This window comes from Cryptomeria japonica, chromosome 7, assembly GCF_030272615.1.
Source record: "Cryptomeria japonica chromosome 7, Sugi_1.0, whole genome shotgun sequence".
Taxonomy (NCBI): Eukaryota; Viridiplantae; Streptophyta; class Pinopsida; order Cupressales; family Cupressaceae; genus Cryptomeria; species Cryptomeria japonica.
The window spans coordinates 152,026,561-152,046,734 of NC_081411.1; the positions used below are offsets into that span (position 1 = coordinate 152,026,561).

General features: G+C 37.5%; 1 protein-coding gene across 1 annotated transcript in view; it reads left to right on the forward strand.

Moving 5' to 3' along the window:
• The window catches only part of LOC131078270 (uncharacterized), a 56,366-nt gene that overhangs the window by 20,846 nt on the left and 15,346 nt on the right, over positions 1-20,174 (forward strand). The window contains exons 2-4 of the mRNA XM_058015934.2: positions 19,484-19,577; positions 19,766-19,816; positions 19,990-20,163. Of these exons, the coding sequence (XP_057871917.2) occupies positions 19,484-19,577; positions 19,766-19,816; positions 19,990-20,163 (319 nt within the window). The remainder of the gene's footprint in view (positions 1-19,483; positions 19,578-19,765; positions 19,817-19,989; positions 20,164-20,174) is intronic.

The window sequence follows — 20,174 nt, forward strand, 5'->3', positions numbered from 1 at the left end:
TAAACAGGCTCCTCAAGCATGGTACATAAAAATTGATTAGTACTTGGTTGCTCATGGTTTTCAGCGTAGTCCTTCAAACAGTAATCTGTATATCAAACACTCTGGTAATGATATTTTCTTTTTTGTTGTCTATGTGGATAACTTGATCATTACTGGGAATTCAGCACAATTGATTTCAGCAATCAAACAGGATTTGTGCAGCACTTTTGATATGACAGATTTAGGACTTCTTCATTATTGTTTGGGTGTTGAGGTTTGGCATACTGATAGCAGCATCTTCCTTTCTCAGTCTAAGTATGCCAGAAGCTTGCTTGACAAGTTTAGAATTTAGGATTGCAAACCTACTTCCACACCTATTGAGACTAGTCTGAAATTGTCAGCCAAGTCTGATTCTCCTCTTGTAGATGAAACACAATTTAGGCAACTAGAGGGCAATCTCATCTATCTCACTGCCACTAGACCTAACCTCAGTTTTGCAGTGAGCTACATCTCACGCTTCATGATGGCCCCCACGACTGATCATTGGGTAGCAGCGAAGCGTGTCCTGCGCTATGTGAAAGGCACCTCGGATTATGGACTTCTTTACACTAGGAGTGATGATCCTAGACTCGGTGGGTTCACAAATTCAGATTGGGCAGGCTCACTTGATGACATGAAATCAACCTCTAGATATGTGTTCAGTTTGGGATCTGGTGACTAGTAAGAAGCAGCAGGCAGTGGCTCTCTCTTCGACAGAAGCAGAGTATAGAGGAGCTGTCAAGGCAGCTTGTGAGGCAGTTTGGCTTCATTGGATGCTTGGAGATATGCAAATATCTCAAGCAGGTCCGACTCCCTTGTTTTCGGACAATCAAGGAGTTCTCAAACTTGCCAAGAATCCAGTCTTCCATGAAAGAACCAAACATATAGAACTTCATTGTCACTACATTCGGCAGTTGGTTGAAGACGGATCTATTCAGTTGCTGTATGTTCCTACCTCGGAGCAGTCAGTAGATATTTTCACCAAACCTCTCAGTCCAGATAAGTTTGTAAAATTCAGGGGGTCTATTGGTGTAGTTGATAGATTGAGCATTAAGGGAGGGTATTAGAATAATACTTTATTATTTTATTATTAATGCTCAATATTGTAAACTTAGTGTAAATATCTTAATAAGATTTTGTTCGATCTTATTGGCAGTTTCTTTTTAGAAACTTGCCCTCTTGTAATTCTTTGTAATCCTATTTATTAAGGGTTTGCTCATTGTTAATACATTCAATTTTTTACCAATTACTTGCGTAATAATAGTGAATTCTATGCCTTTCATGAGTTGTGCTCACAATCAGTATTTCTTCTCAAGCATTTGTTGTTTCTATTTGTTTAGTAATATCCATTTCTTGTAGGTGCATTGGTTCAAACTGCAGTTGTAAACTTTCTGGTCTTGGCTTGTCTTTTTATGTTTTTCACAGTGTAGCGTTGTAGATTGTACACCTTATTAGTGTGTCCAATTTCACACTCACCTAGCACCTATTTTAGTATTTCCCTTTCCTCTTTGCATTATAGGACTAGGCATTTAATTAACAATTTAATTAAACCTAAGTCCTTTTAATCAATTCACATTCCATAAATTGGACCCTTGATCTTAGGTGCACCCCCTTTTTATTATTTCATCTTGATTTAGTCTTAATCTCTATATAAGGCATCCCTTGCAATTCATTCTCATCATCTTATCTTATGCTAACATTATCATCCAATTCAAGAGCAATTCTTCTTTCTCAAGAGCAGATTTGATACAAGGAGCAGCAAACTACATTAAACCATCTTCCATTTATGTTTTATCTATGATTTCATGATGAATTTTATGTGATTTGTCATGTTATTGCATCAACACATGGAGGACTTATCCTAATAACATTGCATCACCTATTGAAGGTATAATCGTCTACATTCAAGCATTTCAATTTCAATTCTTGCCTTGCCCTCAAAAGGCAAGCTTTTCAATTCAATTCAAGTTCAATTTGTATTTCAATTAGGGTTTTAATTCCAAACTTGAGCTTTGACCCAAGGCAAACCCCTATCCACAACACCATTTTCTCTATCTTTGTGTGTAGGAAATCGATTTAGGTGCTTGGATCAAAGATTCCGACAAAACAAATGACGACAAACAGGTTCGGTTTTTATAGGTGCGAAAAGCGGAGGACTAGGGCGACCTACCACCCTAGTCTTGAGAATTTTGCCTGGTCTTCCGACAGTGGATTTTGAGCGTCTCCTTGATTTGGAAAACATCCCGCTTGCCTGCTCAAAAGTTGCAGGATCAGGGTGACCTACAAACCTAGTCTCGAGAATTTTGCCTAATCTTCTGATAGTGGATCTTGTGCGCCTCCCTGATTCGGAAAAAACCCTGCTTGCCTACTCAGAAGTTGCAAGACCGGGGCGCCTTACCACCTTGGTCCCGACAATTCGGCTCGGATTTTCAGCTATAGGTTTTGGTTCACTTTCTCCTCTCAGATCTTTGTCTGTGGTTCTATATGAAGTCTGGAACATTTTGTTATCACTGTTTATTCTCCATTTTTTTGCCCTAGATCCCACTCTACAATTCAAATCTAATTTTGGCTTTCTAAAAGGGGAAACAGCAAACAAGTAAATCCATTCAGCATCCTAGCCCTTTTATCTAATTGAATTGTGGCTAGATCTAAGGAATTTACAGCCCCTTTTAAATGTAAGGTTGATCTTGTGAAATTGGTGGTTTTACTAGCCTAATTGGTGAAACTCTAATTTCACCTACCATACTCACAGTAATCACGAACATATATCAGTGTTTAATTTCTTCGTGGTATTTTCTGTTGCTATAAACTGGCTAGCTATGTTCTAAAATTTGCCGTAAATTTTGGTAATAGTCTTAATATGTTTTTGACATGGAGCAAAAAATTACTTCTTTTTTTGCTCTCCTTCCAAGGCCTCACAAATTGCAATTTTCGTAATCATTATTGTAGCTAGAATTTCATGCATTGTATGGGGCAATGCACTCATTAGAGGCCATACAACTTATTGTATTCCTCTGGACAACTGTGATAGTTACAGTCATTGGCAGAACTTTTTTTGCTTTTAAATTGCCATCATATCAGATGAACAACCTGCTGCACTGCTGGATGGTGCTGTCACATACGATCAACAGATCTTGAAATAGAGTGATACAAAGGGTGTATGGTAGAAATTGGGATGTCAGTGAGTTTCACAGCGACCCCATGTTGTGAAAGACCATACGTTGGAGAAAGTTTTATCCTTTTTTTTTTGACACATTGCCTAATCACTTTTTTGTTTATTATTATTTTCTTCTGGACTCCATATTGTACTTATTTTTCTAACTTCTTTAATTTGCAGAACTTTTCTTTGAGCAACTTGTTGATTTATGCAATATGGGGAAGGTTGCTAACATTCGTTAGCACATGTATTGATTGGCCGTATATAAATATATTTTAACAACTTCAATGTTTTTATTCATATATTTAATAACTTCACTGTTTTTATTCATATTTTTGACATCTGTTAAGCTAGTGTAATCGATAACTCTAGCATTTGAGAATAAATTTTTAACTTTGAAGCATTTATGTCATTTGTAACATGAGAATTGCTAAACTTCTCAAAGTCGTGCTTTTAAATTTCCTCAACTTAAATGGTTTCTTTATTTGCTTCTCGTTATTGTATAGTTCGTGTTCATCTTCATTAATTCCCACGGCTTCAATACAACTGTAGTTGAACAAATATACTTAAAAGTCCTTCATTTACCATTGAACATGTAACAAATGGAGCTTGTTTCATCTTGAGAACACTAATCTAGTTCTAAGATTCTTTTAGTGTTCGGATTTGTTGTGACATTTTTTTTAATATTCCAGATCGTTTACAAATATTTTGCTCATATGAGCATCAACTTGAGACCATTACAAGACACTAATAATTACTCATATCGAGCAACCACAACCATGACACTAATACTAGCTCATTTTGAGCAACCACACTAGAATCAATTTGTGGAAGGCCAAGAGTCACAAATTAGAATCGACTTATTAGAAACCATCATGTTAGCTCATTTCAAGCAACCACACTAGAATCAACATATGGAAGACCAAGAGTCACAAATTAGAAGCCACTTATTATAAACCACGTAGAAGCCAACTGTGGAAGACTAAGAGTCACAACTTTGAATTCCATATTAGATGTCCCTTTGGGATTTGAGCTTTGATCTCTATAATGAGAACTCAATGCTTTAACCAATAGAACACAACCCCTTGGACTTTGTTGTGACATTTTCACACATCGCCCCATTGCAAATGGGGACCCCCACTTTTTCGCTTTTAGAGTAGGTGTTTTGCTTGGTTGCCTTAGTTTAGCAGGTAGTTTCCTAGTGTTTGCCTTTGCTTATGAGGGGGTGTCATGTCGAAATGTTGGAAGGATGTTAAAATTGTTAAAATGGTCCTAAGTGTCAGGTTGCCTCAGTGTGTTGATTTATCCTTTTAAGAGTTTCAATTTTGCCTTCAAATTTGAGTGTAAATATGTCTAAGTGTTGCAAGTCGGTGATATTTTTGTGCTTGAGCGACAAAAGTCCCTATGGGAGTCGTTTTTCTACTCCTTGGAGGTGAATTAGGTCAGATTTGCACATTGTCCCGATGGACACTTATTTTCTCCTAGTTAAAATAGTCCCAGTCTCTATGCATAACGATGAAATTTGACATGGCTGGATACTTAGTGGTACAAAAATCATCAAAGTCTTGATGTAAAACATGAAATTAAAGTCAAAATGAGTTTTCTAGATGGAGGACATTTTTTCCCAAGTTTTAAGGCATAAAAAGGATGTTTTTCCGATGGGTCATGATTTTTCCACTCATTTTCCTGATGAGGGACATTTTTTCCCAAGTATCTTGAGAATTGTCTTGATGGACCACGTTTTTCCATTGAGAGGCCCAAAATTTGACTAAGTGTTGGAAGTTTTTCCAATGAGGTGCGAATTTCCCCAAGAATGAATGATGAAGTTTAATACGAACAAAATTTTGTCCTGATGGGGGTCGCTTTTCTCCTGGACCAGTTTGTGAACAAATTTGAGGAAATGAATGTAGATGATTGTCCAGATGGGGATTGATTTTCCCCAAAGTGGAATTTTTGAGCAAAGTGAATGAAATAAGGCAATTTCATGTGTCCAGATAGGGGTCGTTTTTCCCGAGGGCCTCTTGAGATGAGTTATGGTGAAATTTAATGCAAATTTTTGTCCCAATATGATCGATTTTCCCTAGATGGCCCAAATTTAATGAAAGTAAAAGATTTTAAATTATCAGTGTGCCAAATTTAATTCTTTTTGTTTTGTTTCAAATTATTTAATGATTAGCAATAATTATTTAATGACAAAATGAATTATCCCAAGGCAAATCGATTTTCCCCAAGCTTTTATAAAAGGCAAGTTTTTATGCGACATTGCTTGTGGTGAAATATCAAGGTGAAAATGTGTATAAGTATGCCCAACCAACATTAAAATAATATTTTAAGTGTGCTGATGTGACAGTTGGGTGGCTGATTAAAGACAAATTAGAGGATTTTGGCACCATTGTTGAGGTGGAGTTGCAGATTGAAAGGGGCAATTTTGCCCAACTATTCCCAGCACCACCATTAGAGGAGAATTTCTAGAATTTTTGCAAGTTGCTGGTCACCATTGGAGACTTTGGCGATTTTTGTGTTTGGTACCACCATTGCTTGGGCCACGATTTTCATTGTGTGGCTGATTGCCTCACATATTGGATGGGATTTGTGCACATTTCATTTGGCGCCATGGCTGGGAGTGATTGTGATTTTGTTGGCCACCATTGATTGAAGATTCAGATGTCATTTCTTGGACACCATTGGTGGTCATTGCTGGAACATCCCATTTTCAGACTTATACTTCATTTCCAGCCATCCTTGGTGAAGGGGCGATCTTGTTTGGACATCTTTTTTGAGGAGTTTGGGGGCATTTTGTGTGGACACCATTGCTGGTGCAGGTCTGAAACTCCATTTTCAGAGTTGTCTTCAGACTGAAACTTCATTTCTAGCCACATTGTTATACCTAGGTGTGGCCATTTTTTAGCTTAGAAAGGTGGAACAACTTAAGTGCAAGTGCATGACATGGCTGTGACCAAGTCCAGCCCTTGATTTCCTTCATTTCCAGCTTGTCTCCAGACTTTTGGAGGCCATTTTCAGACCTTACCAGGGTGTATTCAGACTTAAACATCAGAAAATCAGACTTCAATACACCATTTTTTGAGTATTTTTAGACTTTGGAAGGCGTATTCTGACTCAGTCTTCAGAAAATCAGACTTTATTACAACTTCGATATAAAAAATCAGTCACTTTCGGACAGTATTCAGATTTCCAAGTGACATTTTCAGACCTGGGTATTCTTTTTTGAGTTTCAAATCAGTCTTTTTTTGAGTATACAAGGGTGTGTTCAGATTTGGTACTTAGAAAATCAAATCTGAAACAACTTTCCAGCACCTAAATCAACCATTTTCAGGGGTGTCCTCAGACTTTATACTCAGAAATCAGACCTGAGATTGCATCAAGCACGCCATTTTTTGAGTTTCCTGGGGTGTCTTCAGAGCTATTTATTGCAATCAAACGTATCCAGACTTATTTATTGCAATCAGTCTTATCTTAAGTCTGAAAATCAAGTTTTTTGAGGACAAATTTACCAGATTTTGATCAAATCCTTCGTATTTTCTAGAATCATGTTACATAGTTCCAATTTTCTGATTGAAATCAGAACCAAAGTTAATTCTGGAAAATTAATAATCAACTTACCCATCAGGAATGAGGACAAAGTAAGGAACATTGAAGTGTCCTGATGGGGTTCAAATTTCCACTCCATCGAACAGTGTTCAAATCAAACAAAATTTTCAAGGACAATGAGTCCCGATGGGGATCAGATTTCCACTTGAGGGCAGAATTACAAAGGAAGGGACAAATCAATTCAAATGAAGATCAATAACAAGGTAGTCCTTATTGGCATCAAATTTCCACCAAGCGAAGGAAGGGACAAAGATAATGTGGATGTTTTGAGGACTTATCCGTTCGTATGTGGATGGATTTCCCACCAAGGTTGAAATCAAGTTTATCCCATGGGTGTTTAATTCAATATTTGTTTGTTTTGCAGGTTTGCTACAAGGAAGGAAAGCACGATGATCAAGGCTTGAGGTGAAGGAGGATGCATATTGCAAGGAAACTCAAACAATGCGGATAACGAAGATCAACACTTCAAAGATTGGATGAGGATTTCAGGACAGAGATTCCAAAAGGCGAAGATGAGGACTATCTCAAACATGAAGAAGACTTCACCTTGATGGCGAACAAATGAAGGAAATCAAGTTCAAGACATGAGCACAAAGGATTTCATATCAAGAAATCAGGAACTACATCAAGGAATCTCAAAGTCGAAGAATGTTAAAGGAGGAAACAGTTCATGGAGAATTCTCTAACATATGGATGAAATTCAAAGTATCACAAGGAATTCTAAATGTCATGAAGAATGTTCAAGGCAAATTGATTACATCTACCAGGCAGGTTGAGGTGGCTTCCCAGTCACCATTCGTTCAATAAAGGGTACCGAGTCAATGCTCATTCAAGAAGGGAATAGGTGAAACATGGCACTACATCAAATATTATCTATCTTACCTACCCTCATCTCTTATTGGTCAATGTAATGGTGGTTGTAACAAACCCTTATTAGGGTTTTTGCTTTCGATCTTGGCCATTGATCTTGAATCGATCTAAGGCATTCATTGTAATGAGCTATCTATATAAGGATCGGTGCTCTCATTTGTAAAGGTTAATAGAAGAATAGTTAGCAATAGAGGAGTAGTTGCTAAGGCAATCAAGAATTAAAAGTTAGAGTAGGAGAAGAAGAGATTGTTGGAAAGACTTGTAAATGAATATGCTTTTTTTCATTGAAGATATGGTGAAATATGTTGTTTCAACAAGTTGCATGGATTCCAATTCTCATTTGCTTTTATGTTGATTAGATGAATGGAAGATTTTGTGGATGATTAGTGGTGAAATTCTTTTAATCCATACCACTTGCTTCTTGCTGATTGTAAGTTTGCCTTGTGTGGTCAACTAGAATATGAAAAGAAAAGAAAGTAGTATCAAAAGAGAAAGAAATGAGAAGAAAAAGAAAAAATGAATGAAAATGAAATATCAAAATTGGCTATGGGAACATGCGAGTAACTCCATCGAGGCTATAGACGCCCGACTGGCAATGGAGCATGATTCGTGAGATTGCGTCGATAACCTCGTCGGGGCAATAGACGTCCGATTGGCAACGAGGCTCTATCCAAGATGCTTATGAAGTCTAGATAAACTATGTAGCTAATCACGATGGAACGTGGAGGTCATAATCATCTCGTCGAGAGGAAATGAATACAATTGCCCACACATGGATAATCAAGGACTAAGTACCTTGATGCAATTCAGGATTTTCCTTCTTGTTTGTGTATACTTTCTAACCTTTTGATTCATTGGGAAGAATTCTCCGAAGATTCCAAGGTGTGGATTGGGTCTTATTCTTGAAATGTTCAAGAACATTTCCTTTGTGGAGTCACTAGATGTTGTGACCATTTCACAAAATCACCCCATCAAAATGGGGACCCCCTCTTTTCTTCAAGCCTTTGTGTCTCTTAGCATATCTCTCTTGCAAGTTTGAGTGAGTGGGGGTAAGAGTGGTCGTCAACTAGATTGATCAGAGCCTATGGTGGCAAAAGAAGTCAAATTGAGCGAAGAGAAAAGGAAGTTTGATGGAGGAATCCCTTAGATCAAGCCTAGTCAGATATGCAAGATTTCCTTCGTCACCCAAGTGAGCAGATTGTTTCATCGAGAGGTGAGTTGCAGGAGCTACATTTGATTAAGTGTGCGAAAATTTCCATTGCTCCTTCCTAGGAGCGAAACTCGCTTCCTTTGCTCCATTCTTGGAGCGAATTTTGCTTCCTTTGCTCTTTCTCAGGAGCGAAATCCCTCGCCTAGCCCCGCAAGACATCTAAAACCCCATTTGATCATCATATGACGTTTCAATTAGAGCAAGGAATGCAATCCTCGATCAATGAACCTTAAATTGGGCAAAGTACAAGGTCATTTCCATTGCTCCTTATCAGGAGCGAAATTTACTTCCTTTGCTCCTTCTCAGGAGCAAAATTCTCTTCCTTTGCCTTCATCTTGGAGCGAAATTACCTTCTTTTGCAAATTAGAGGGTAAAAGAACAAGTTTGTGCACCTTCAACATCATTTTGAACATCAAAAGAGATTAATGCATCATAATTTGGATAAAGGAAAGGATCAAGATGGTGAATTTGGAGTAACTTCCATTGCTCCTCTCTTGGAGTGAAAAACACTTTGCTCCTCCTTAGGAGCGAACTGCTCTTCCTTTGCCCTTAGTTTGGAGCAAAGTCCTCTTCAAGGTGTTTATTGAGGGCTTTTGATAACCTTTTGAGCATGGAAACTAAAAAACTTAAGGTATGAGTCAATGGAATGAAAGGTAAGTGGATGATTTTGAGCTAAGTGTCCACATTGCAATGACATCCTTTGCTCCCTCTCAGGAGCGAGTTTCACTTCCATTGCTCCTTCTTGGGAGCGAATTTCACTTCCATTGCTCTTGGTTAGGAGCGATGTTGATTCTAAGCCCTATCTTGAGGTTAATTCGACACCTTCACATGCATAGATGGCAAAATACCCAAGCATAAATTGATGAAGGAAGAACTTGAGTTCATTTCCTTTGCTCCTCTTCAGGAGCAAAATTTGCTTCCATTGCTCCTTAGGAGCGAATTTGACTTCTATTGTCCCATCCTAGGAGCGAAGTCATCATCAAGGCATTCGATGAATGAGATTTAATGACTTTTGCACATGATGACCAAAACCTAAGGTTTGAGATGGAGAAAATGGATGAAATTTTGGCAAGTATGAAAAAATATCCATTGCTCCCATTTAGGAGCGATTTGTGCTTCCATTGCTCCTTCTTAAGAGCGAAAAGCACTTCCTTTGCCTCATCATGAGAGCAAAAAACCTGTCTTAAGCACGTTGATGATCATTTGAGCATTCCACATAAGGAAAGGTGATGAACTCGAGGCATAAAAAGGTAAGATTGGTGAAATCTAGCTAAATGAATTGGGTTTCTTATCACTTCTATTGCTCATCATTTGAAGCGAAATCCTCTTCCATTGCTTTGATGTTAAAACATACTTTCCTTGCCTTGAGGATGGAGCGAATTTCATTGCCATTGCTCCCCTTTAGGAGCGAATTTGCTCAATGACAACATCTAGCAATTTGAAAAACACATTTTGGCGCCAGACATAATTCAAATTCAATAAGGGAAAATGCTTAAAACTTGCCAAGTCGGCCACCCTAAGGGAATAAATTTAATTTTATTTGCATAAGACGAAGTTGGCCTTCACCCTAAAAGACATACCTTTCCCTTAAGGCGCCTACATAAGGAGACTTCAAGCATTCATTTGATCATCATCTCAAAACAATTCACTCATCTTACCAGCGAATCTGATCAGCAGAGCAGCGATTTCAATCATCATTGACAGCGAAATGCATCAAGAGGACAGCGAATCTACTCAGCAAGGAAGCATATCTAAGCATATCATCAGCGAATTTCCTCTCTAACAGTGAATTTGAATAGCAAATCGGTGATTACAATCAGTGTCATTGGCAAATTTGTCCTAAGGTGCAATGAATTTATCATGAGGGCGAATTTGTTAACTCACCTTCAGCACCAGCAGGCTTGCTGAGTATTCTCAGTCATATCCTTTAATCAGGGGCGTCAATTCAAGGTCAGAAATAAAAAATCAGAGATAAGTATGAAATACAGATTGCTAAAGAACTAGGTACAGGTCTGATTTATGTCAAACTTTGATTATTTTATTAGATTAGACCTCTTTTATTGCTGCTAATTCATTAGAAAGTCTGAATAAGCATACTAAAAAATTAGTAATCAATAATGCTCAATCATTCATTTTCAGATTTGCTTAGATCATAGTTAACATTGAAGGCATTAATCATCATTCCTAGGCTTGAAATCAATAGCTTGAACGCTTTTCATCATAACCCTAATTTAGACAACTCTCTTAGGTAAAGAATGGCAATGCCAAAGGCAAGTGGAGCTGGTGCACGTCAAACACTCATCAAAGAAGATCAAAAGAGCGAGGTGCTAGAGACTAAGATCACGTCTCATTGGAGCAACATAGGAGATACCAACCTTGGAAAGTTTGATTGCAAGAGATTTCGAAGCTATTGATACAAGCAAACTCACTGCGACAACAAAAAGATGATGGATAGTGGAATCTTCAAGGTAGCTGGATTCTCTCCCGCAGTCCAATGCTATGAATTGATGGTCGAGTGTGCCAAACACTATGATTCCAAAACAAGGACAATAGTGTTAGAAGATGGAAGAGTGCTTGCTTACCTTTCAGAAGCTGCTATTAGTGAAGCCTTCCACCTACCTGAGCCTAGAGACATGATCTACAAAAGCATAGAAGGAGCTAAGGCAGTTTATGAGGATGATCCGGAAGCGTGTTTGGAAATTATCAACGAGTATTGGCTATTGAAGAGTAGACCTGGCAAGAGCAAGATGCCCAGCTGGTCACACAGAGTTGATTTCAAGGATGAGTTCAGGGACTTCATCACTCTACTTAATCGGCTTGTAGGTGCACTAAATGCATTCTACTTTGAGAATTGGATGTTCTTCTTCATAGAGACAGTCACTCATGGCAAGGATACAATCAATTGGGCAAGACTCGTCAACAATAGCCTAGATGTTCAACTAAGGAGACTCATACGCACTAAAACATTTAATATGAGCTCCTATTTCATATACTCTCTTGCGAGAAACTATGAATATGTTGGACTGATGTATAGAGGCGTAGTTGGAAGAAGACCTGGAGAAATAAGAGCTTGTGAGTCATACACACAACCGCACCATCCAACTAGGCAACATTATAGAAGAGTCATATCACTATGCATATCACAAGGATTCTTCAAGGTGGGATTCATCAACGGATGTCTCTGACGGCACAAGCATTGATCAAACAATTTGGTGCATGGTTCATTCAATTCCCGAAGTTCACCTACATAAGGATTCAAGGATGCCCTTCTCCTCCTTACATGCTACCACACTATCCGACATATAGGGTAGTGTTACTTGAGGTGACAAGACAGTTGGTGGCATATGCCAAGGCACTACGACATATACATGTGTCCAACATTCCTTTCTCCATTTCACTTGGAGACTCAATAGAAGTTTGCCCCTCCCTTCAAGCTGCTGAAAATGCCGAAGAAGAGTTATCTCTCTATTCACTTACACCATTTGCTCCTAGAGGTAACTTTGATCCTTATGATAATGTTAGGGGAATTGCCAACAAGAAGTACAAGCACATAATGGCAGTTGGAAGACTTTTGGATGAATGCTCAAAATGATTCCGAAGTTGAGAGAAGAAGGCATTCCAGTTCATTCGGAAATGCAAGGTCTTTAGCGTTGTCGATCAAGCACAAGATAGTGGCAAGTGTCTCCAACCCACCTACGAGAAGGAAGACAAGGAGATAAAGATCAATTGGATTGAGATGGAAGTCACAAATTTGAAGGAGTTGATGAAACAAGCCCTAGCCTATAGTCGCAAATGGATAGATATCCAACATCAGAAGTTGAAGGAACAAAATATGACAATGACATTAAACCTAGAAACAAGAGGGGATAATGAAGAAGACGCAAGTACGAGTGGAAGCGCTTCTCAATCAACTCATTCCAAAGGTTCGAAGAGAAAAGATGATCATGGAGAGAAAGAATTATCAAGAAAGAGACATAAGTCGAATTCCGATCATCCTTCTAGCACTTCCTCCAGAAATGAAGAGACGATCAATCAAAATGAAGGCCTTGAGAACCAAAGACTTGATAAAGAGTTGAGTCATGAGTTGAACGAATCCATGGAATCAACAGTTCAAAATGATAGAGGTAAAGAAAAGTTATCACAAGAACAAGAAGACCTTGCCCTCATATTCAAGTAAATGATGAAGATGAAAGAGAAGATGATAATGAGGCAACTTCCCCTCCTAGAGATGAGCAGTTGCTTGAACAGACACAAGTGGGAGAAGGGAGATCATCTATTCTTGCATGGCTTAGAGAAAGGCTTGCTAGAGCAGTAATAATAGTTGATGAAGAACTAGTAGGTGACTTGGATAGTCTCCTAAGACAGACTCAAGGAATCACCGAGAAGAATTAAGCCACAAAGATGTCCAAGGTAATAATGGATGATATAGGTTCTCAAAAGATACAAATTGCCACTCCCATGATTGACAAGTTTGCAGATGAAATCATGGCAGAGGAGTATGACATGGAGACTATTGATTTGGGTCCAATTAATTCGGAGCAAGCATTGGGTGATATGAATGATTTAGTAAAAACATTTCATGACATGCTTAGGATGGAAGTAGATAAAAATAAGAAACTGGAGCAAGAAGTGAGTGCATGGAGAAACTACTTCCAGCAATTCAAGGAGCCATTGAGACAACATGATCCATCAGTTACACCACCACCATTGCTTCCTCCCGAATCAATGGATCATATGGAGAAGATAAGGAATTCAGCACGGTTGATGGATGCATGGATAGAGAAATCATTCATAGTGGCTAATAAGTTCATAATAGATATGATGAAGATCCTTGATAGTGTCATAAAGGTTCTTGGGGGAACTCATGCTCTCATGGAAGCCTTTGATACGTTTGTCTACACTAGAGACACCACTATCCTTGTCTTGCAAGAAATAAGGAAGACATCTAGGGAATTTTTGGTGAGAGAAAAGATAATGAAGGATGGACCAGCACCAAGCTTTCTACATTGGAGAGCTTGCTTCACATGAAGAAGATCATCTTTGAGGATATCAGTAACAGGTGCAATCAAGTTGAAGAAACCATTCACCCATGGAACAGATGGCTTGATCATAGAGAAACAATTAGATGATATGCATGCGCTCATGGTGCTCATTAGCAAGACGAGATCTTGAGCATGGATGGAATACTACAATCATCACAACCTTTGAAGAAGTCATCCAGCTAGAAGAGCAGTTGAAGAATCTACTAGCAGTTCCAACAATTGAGATTGAATGTATGACGACCAGATTTATTGAATATGCCAGAAAGAAGGAAAAGGGAAACAAAATCCTAGATAACAACTTGATATGATTCTACGTGACAATTCATTTTCTTATTGGAGGACGCTTCCTCGTTATTTGTGCCAAATGATGTCATTTTCTCATTTTCTCATTGTTTGATATTTTGATGATTTTTATCTAGATAGGTTTTTGATTATATCAAACCCTAATTAGGGTTTAGGTGGCGAAATCTTAGCCCTTGATCTTCATTTGATCTCGACCATTCATTGTAGTCGGGAGTGCTATATAAATCCCACTCATTTCATTTGTATATAATAGATCAGATATAAGAGAGATAAGAGAAGGACTTGAACAATTGTTGCTATTTTGCTATTGGATTAATAAAGACATTGAATTTATGGTGTTTCTATTCAATCCTTGAAGCTTCTTGCATGGTTATTCAACTTCTCAAATCAATCTTCGAAATTAGTTTAAGTGTTTAAATTGAATGATAGCATGTTGTGTATGATTCGTAGTGAAACTCCTAATCCATACCACTAGCAATTTGTTGATTGCAAATTAGCCTTGTGTGGTCAATTGAAATCCTTGAAAGTGCTTTAGTTCAATTATTATTCGATCATTGATATGCATTTGATTGATGGTATCTGTGTTTTGATTTGAAAATCATCTAATACCCTTAGAAGATCGCATTAGCCTTGGTGGAGTTGTTCTTGTATGGCAATACTAAGACTAGTTGAGTTTCACTAGATTCATCCTTCATTCTTGCATTCTTAGGCATAGCTTAGTTTCTCTCAACCCTTATGCTTTTGCACTTTTTTATCAAACCATTAGAAATAGAAGTAGCAAATAGGAAAGAGCTTCATTGCATATCATTTGTAAATCATTCCTTGAAGTTAAACTTTCATCCCTTGAGAAGTATGTAAGACCCTTTGATGAAACAACAATCACAACGATCAACAGAGCTTATCCATACGTTGTGACCCGACATATTAAGAACCTTGGAGTTGTCTCAAGTGATCCTTGTGCGAATCTTCAACATTTGAGAGACTTTGAACAAGAGAGGATAAGATACTTTTGGGTATTTTATTTTGTGATAAATTGTGTCTAAAAAACACATCAACAAGGACCTAATTGTGCTTCTTTGTCCACTCATCTCTAGAGTCAGTATCTAATGAATATGAGGAAGCTTTTTCCTTGCTCATTGCCTAATTTTGAAGTCAATTATATATTTCCAACTGCTATTTTCAATTGAGATTACATTCCTTTTCCAATTATGGTCGACTTTGGCCATTTTTAATCAACCTTGACCCAACAATGCATTGTATATTTTTTGTCTGCTTGGGATGATGATGAAGTTAAGTAGAAATGTCGAGTTCCAGTGATTCCTATTTGCCCCATGAGAACTCCAAGCACTTCTATCCTTGTTGGTTTGTTCTTACCAACAAGAAAGTTGGTGTCGAAGTAGTTGACTTACCTAGGGTTTGTAAAGATATATCTTTTGGAAGTACATTTACTGCAAACCTATTATCAACATTGTATCAATGAGATTCTTTCCAAGTATCTCCATATGCACCGCTGTTGGATTTTTGTTGATTTAAACTGTCATTAACATTTGATCTATCACTCAGTCCTTGCATATTAGAGGTTCCACAATTAGATCTTCATTCTCTTCTCTAGATGATACATGGGCCATATCTGATTCTATCTTGTCACTCCCTCTTGCTATAGTGGAGATTGCATACCTAAGTTCCAAACTGCTTTATAGTAAGTCTACCATCTTGATTGGTACAATAGTTTTCTTGTGCAATATTTTGTGTGACTTCATCCAGTTGGTTGGAATCCTTGTATGTTTGTTGTCACAAATACATTCCTTTGTCATGTCATGCTCCACTTCTACTTGTGCTTCAACAAGACACTCTTTTGATATGTGGGTCCAAGTACATAGCCTTCTTAGCTTGGGCTCTAGTTATAACTAACACTTAATTGTTTCTCACTGCATGAATCATATCGATGCTTGCCTTCTACTTCAGACTTCCAACATAATTATGGTCTCTGATTCCACACCATTTGCTTAGTAATTTTATTTTGTTTTGGCTTCTATGGCAGTCCCTTGCAAAGTGGTCCCAATTACATTGCTGATACTGTATAATGGGATGGGCTTTGGAGTTGTACTATATCCAACTTTGATCTCCCCTTGCTATTGTTATTATATCTAAAATTATTACCTCTTTGATTTTGATAGTTGCAAGGAGATGCGTTTTTGTTATTTTGTGACTTTGGTGGAGTGTTGGGTGGAGTCAATTGCTCTCTGTGTAAATAGTAATTGTGTAATCTTACTTTCAATAATATCTGCATTCTTTGATTGAATGGCACATTATTTGGTAAATATTAAAGAACATTTTCTTAAGGCAAGTTTCTTAAATGTGGCATTCAACCTCGTGATATGTACACCATAGATCATTTGGCTGTTTGCTATATTCTTTGCCTGCCCTCTATGTTTTTACAGTATGGGTCATATCTATTCGCAATGCTTGTATTGATTTTAATTTGCTATTATTGTTTGTATTCAAGTTACCATCTTCTTGTATTTTAATAATTTTTCTTTTGGATTGTGAATAGATCTTGTTCTTAGTTTCAATGTCCACCACTTTCTTGTATGCTTTTGCATATGATGAAGGTCATAGTTTTTTTTTTCTCCCTCAATGAAGGAATGAGTCTTTCGATGCGCCATTCTTTCTTCAACTTGACGATTGGTTGTTCTTCCAATTTTGCTAACAATTCCTTTAGCCTTAAATTTAATTTCTCATGCTCTCATGTTTTCCTTGTTGGGTGTTGCAAATGTTAGCAACAGTTTCATTGTTCTCCTAGAGCAATCAAAATTCTCTTCACAAGCCTTTCATTTATTTTTGTTGTCTATTTGGCTCAATCTTTGTGTACTAGTCAATTGCTACACCTCTTAGGGTGGTTGGGAATGATCATAACTAATAGGGTTCATCATTTTGTCCATTTGTTGTCCAAATGGTTTCACAAGTCTTATAGTGACTTAGTAAATCCATTGGTCCATCTCTTGTGAACTTAGGTATTTTTTACTTCCTATATTTAGGAAGTCACCGTGCGGTCCCTACAAAATTTTGATTTGAACATTCTAGTGCTCTCACAATACTCTTGAACATGTAAGAATCCTGAACTCTTTGGAGACTTCAGTGTTTTGTACACTTGTATCACCTTCAAGTTGTCTTTTTTCCTCTCCAAACTTATGCCCCAAAGTTTTTTGGCTTGGTTTATTCTTTTGATCAACAATGTTTTAGTATCATGAAGATTGTGTTCATATGCTTCCCTCTTTTCGTTTGTGAAGAAGTTCTTAGTTTTAGTCTATTGATGAAGACCTTCCTTGTATAGAGGGGGCTCTTTTTGTTTCTCATTTCGAATTTGGTTTGCAAGAATCACTAACCAATCTTTTGGAAAAGGAATATGTTTGGTGATCTCAACTCACTCTTCATCTATATGTTGTAGCTTCTTGTTTGTAGTTGGTTGAATTTTTTGATGGTTGCTACAGCGTTGGTTTCTACTTTGGTTCTTGCTTCAACTTTCATTTTAGGCTGATGGATTTTTGGAGTTGGTTGCTTCTTTTGACTTCCTTCATTCTTGTTTTGGACTATGCACTATTTTTCTCCCACCTTTAGTCCTGCTTAAAGTTTATTAATTTCATCAGTCTCCATTGTAGAATTTCGATGGCTATTAGTTGACATTAGTTTCTTTGTGACTCAAACTTGATTTTGTATAGGTAATTGCACCAATTTACTACCAAGCAGTTACGCTTTCAATTGCAATATAAATTGGATATGCTAGTACATACCAAATAATTGTAGAAGAAACCAACGAATACATTATTGCAGGGTAGTGCTTGTACAATCCAAATGTTGACTTTGGAGGATTGTGTATACAGTTAGTTTGCCTTCCCTAACTAAAAGAAACCTATTTAAAGTGCCCAGTGGTTGCCATTTAGAAGACAACCATCACAACCATTTGCAACCAACTCTTATTTGTTAGATTTAGAACCAGAAAGATAAAAAAAACTCGGAAATCAGAATCAAGAATTCTTACAAGAACACAAAGACACAAAACTTATCCTGGGAAAACCCTCCACTGAGGGTGAAAAACCCCAGCCACACTAAAAATATTTTTATTATCAAAACAAATCTGATACAAAGCTGATACACTTAGTAAGATATGATTGTTATCAATTTAACAATCAACCGAATAAGTCAAAAATGACTTCTACAATGCATACATGTATCCTCCTTTACAACATATATATATCTTGCACATCAATCATTCATACAAAGGTTATATAGAAAGGATCAAGCAATACACAGAAGCTACTGAAGAATACCTTCTTCGAACTTAGTCACTACTGAATACATCCTTTGAACTTAATCACCAAAATACATAACATAAATAGAATGCCTGAACACGATCACAATCGGAACATGGAGATATATAAAATGAATTGAAGAATTATAACTCTCCACGGAGTGAAGATGAAAGACCATGCTCAAGGGAAAGACGGCAGTTACATGACCGACATCAAGAGAAGAGGACAACGGATGGAATCCAGATGGTAACGGCAGCCAACGCACAATACTTCCACGAAGAGATGCGAGCAACATATACAAATGCGGTGATGGATTTAAAAAAAACAGAATTATCACGAACAATCAGCAATACAAATCTCACAGACATTGTATGAAATGATGTCTCACGAAGTTACACATTAACATTAATGACTACCCACAAGCCGGCAAATAAATAATATAGGTGGTGTACATACTAACAAAACATAACAATTTTATTTATATGATCTACAAGCATTTGAATTCTGTTAAATGTATGAACTGGTGAACATTTCAACCCTCTACATCATAGGAGTTGGTATCTTAAGATATTTATCATATACTCTAACAAATATAACTTTATTATGTCACTGGATATTTTTGTGGCTAAATATCCCATAGTGGGCTGTGTTTGGCATAAAGCCCATGCAGGATGAATATCCCCCATGACGTGCAGATAGCCTAAGTGAAAATTGAAGACTTCTATAATTGTGGGCTATCAAGATTGCTATTACTTGAACCCAGTCTTTTTGCTGGCCCAAGATTGGCCTGTTTAACAATCTACATGGGGCTTTGTCCGCTGGGTGTTCCAACTTGGCAGTAAATCACAGTGGCTGAATCAATTTGTCTGATATGCTTAGCTTTTCACTTAAAAACACTAAATGCATTTTTACATTTTCTTTTGTGTTGTTTTATTTTTTCTAATATTTGGTTGTCATATTGCAGCAACCGATCTGCAGCTTTTCTAAATTTAGTGAAGCTCACCAAGGCTCTAGCTGATGCTGAAACAACAATCAAGTTGAATCCAACATGGGAAAAGGTCTGCGATGTAATCTTTTTCTATTCAGTTTTCTACTATCTTTTGACGGGGAGAATTACAGTAATTAAATTTTGCTTTAAAAGAGTAGTAGCTATGTTGAAAGCTTTTGTGACACACATTGGGATGAATTTTAAATTTAAGATGTGAATACTGAAGTATGACAGCAGGGTGATTGTGTGTACTGGTAGGGCTATTTCAGAAAAGGTTGTGTATTGGAAGCAATGGAGCGTTATGATGAGGTACAACTCTTATCTTTTCACTGAAACTGGTAGCTCATTCCATTAAGTGGGATTAGTCCCGGAGCTTTGATATCAATAGTTATGATTAATAGCATCTGAATGTCTCAGATTTATCAGAAATGAAATAAATGGTATCAATGATTTGCTTCTTCATTTCCTTGTTCGACTTGCAGGCTGTTACTGCTTTTCGAGAAGCCTTGCAACAAAATCCCCAGAGCACAGAGGTGTCGTCTAAAATTAAAAGACTCTCTCTGTTGGCCAGGGATAAAAAGCGGGTGCAGGAAAAACAAGCCATTAGAGCCAATGTTAACATGGCAAAAACTCTTGAATATTTGAAGCCTGAACTGGTAAGTAATCT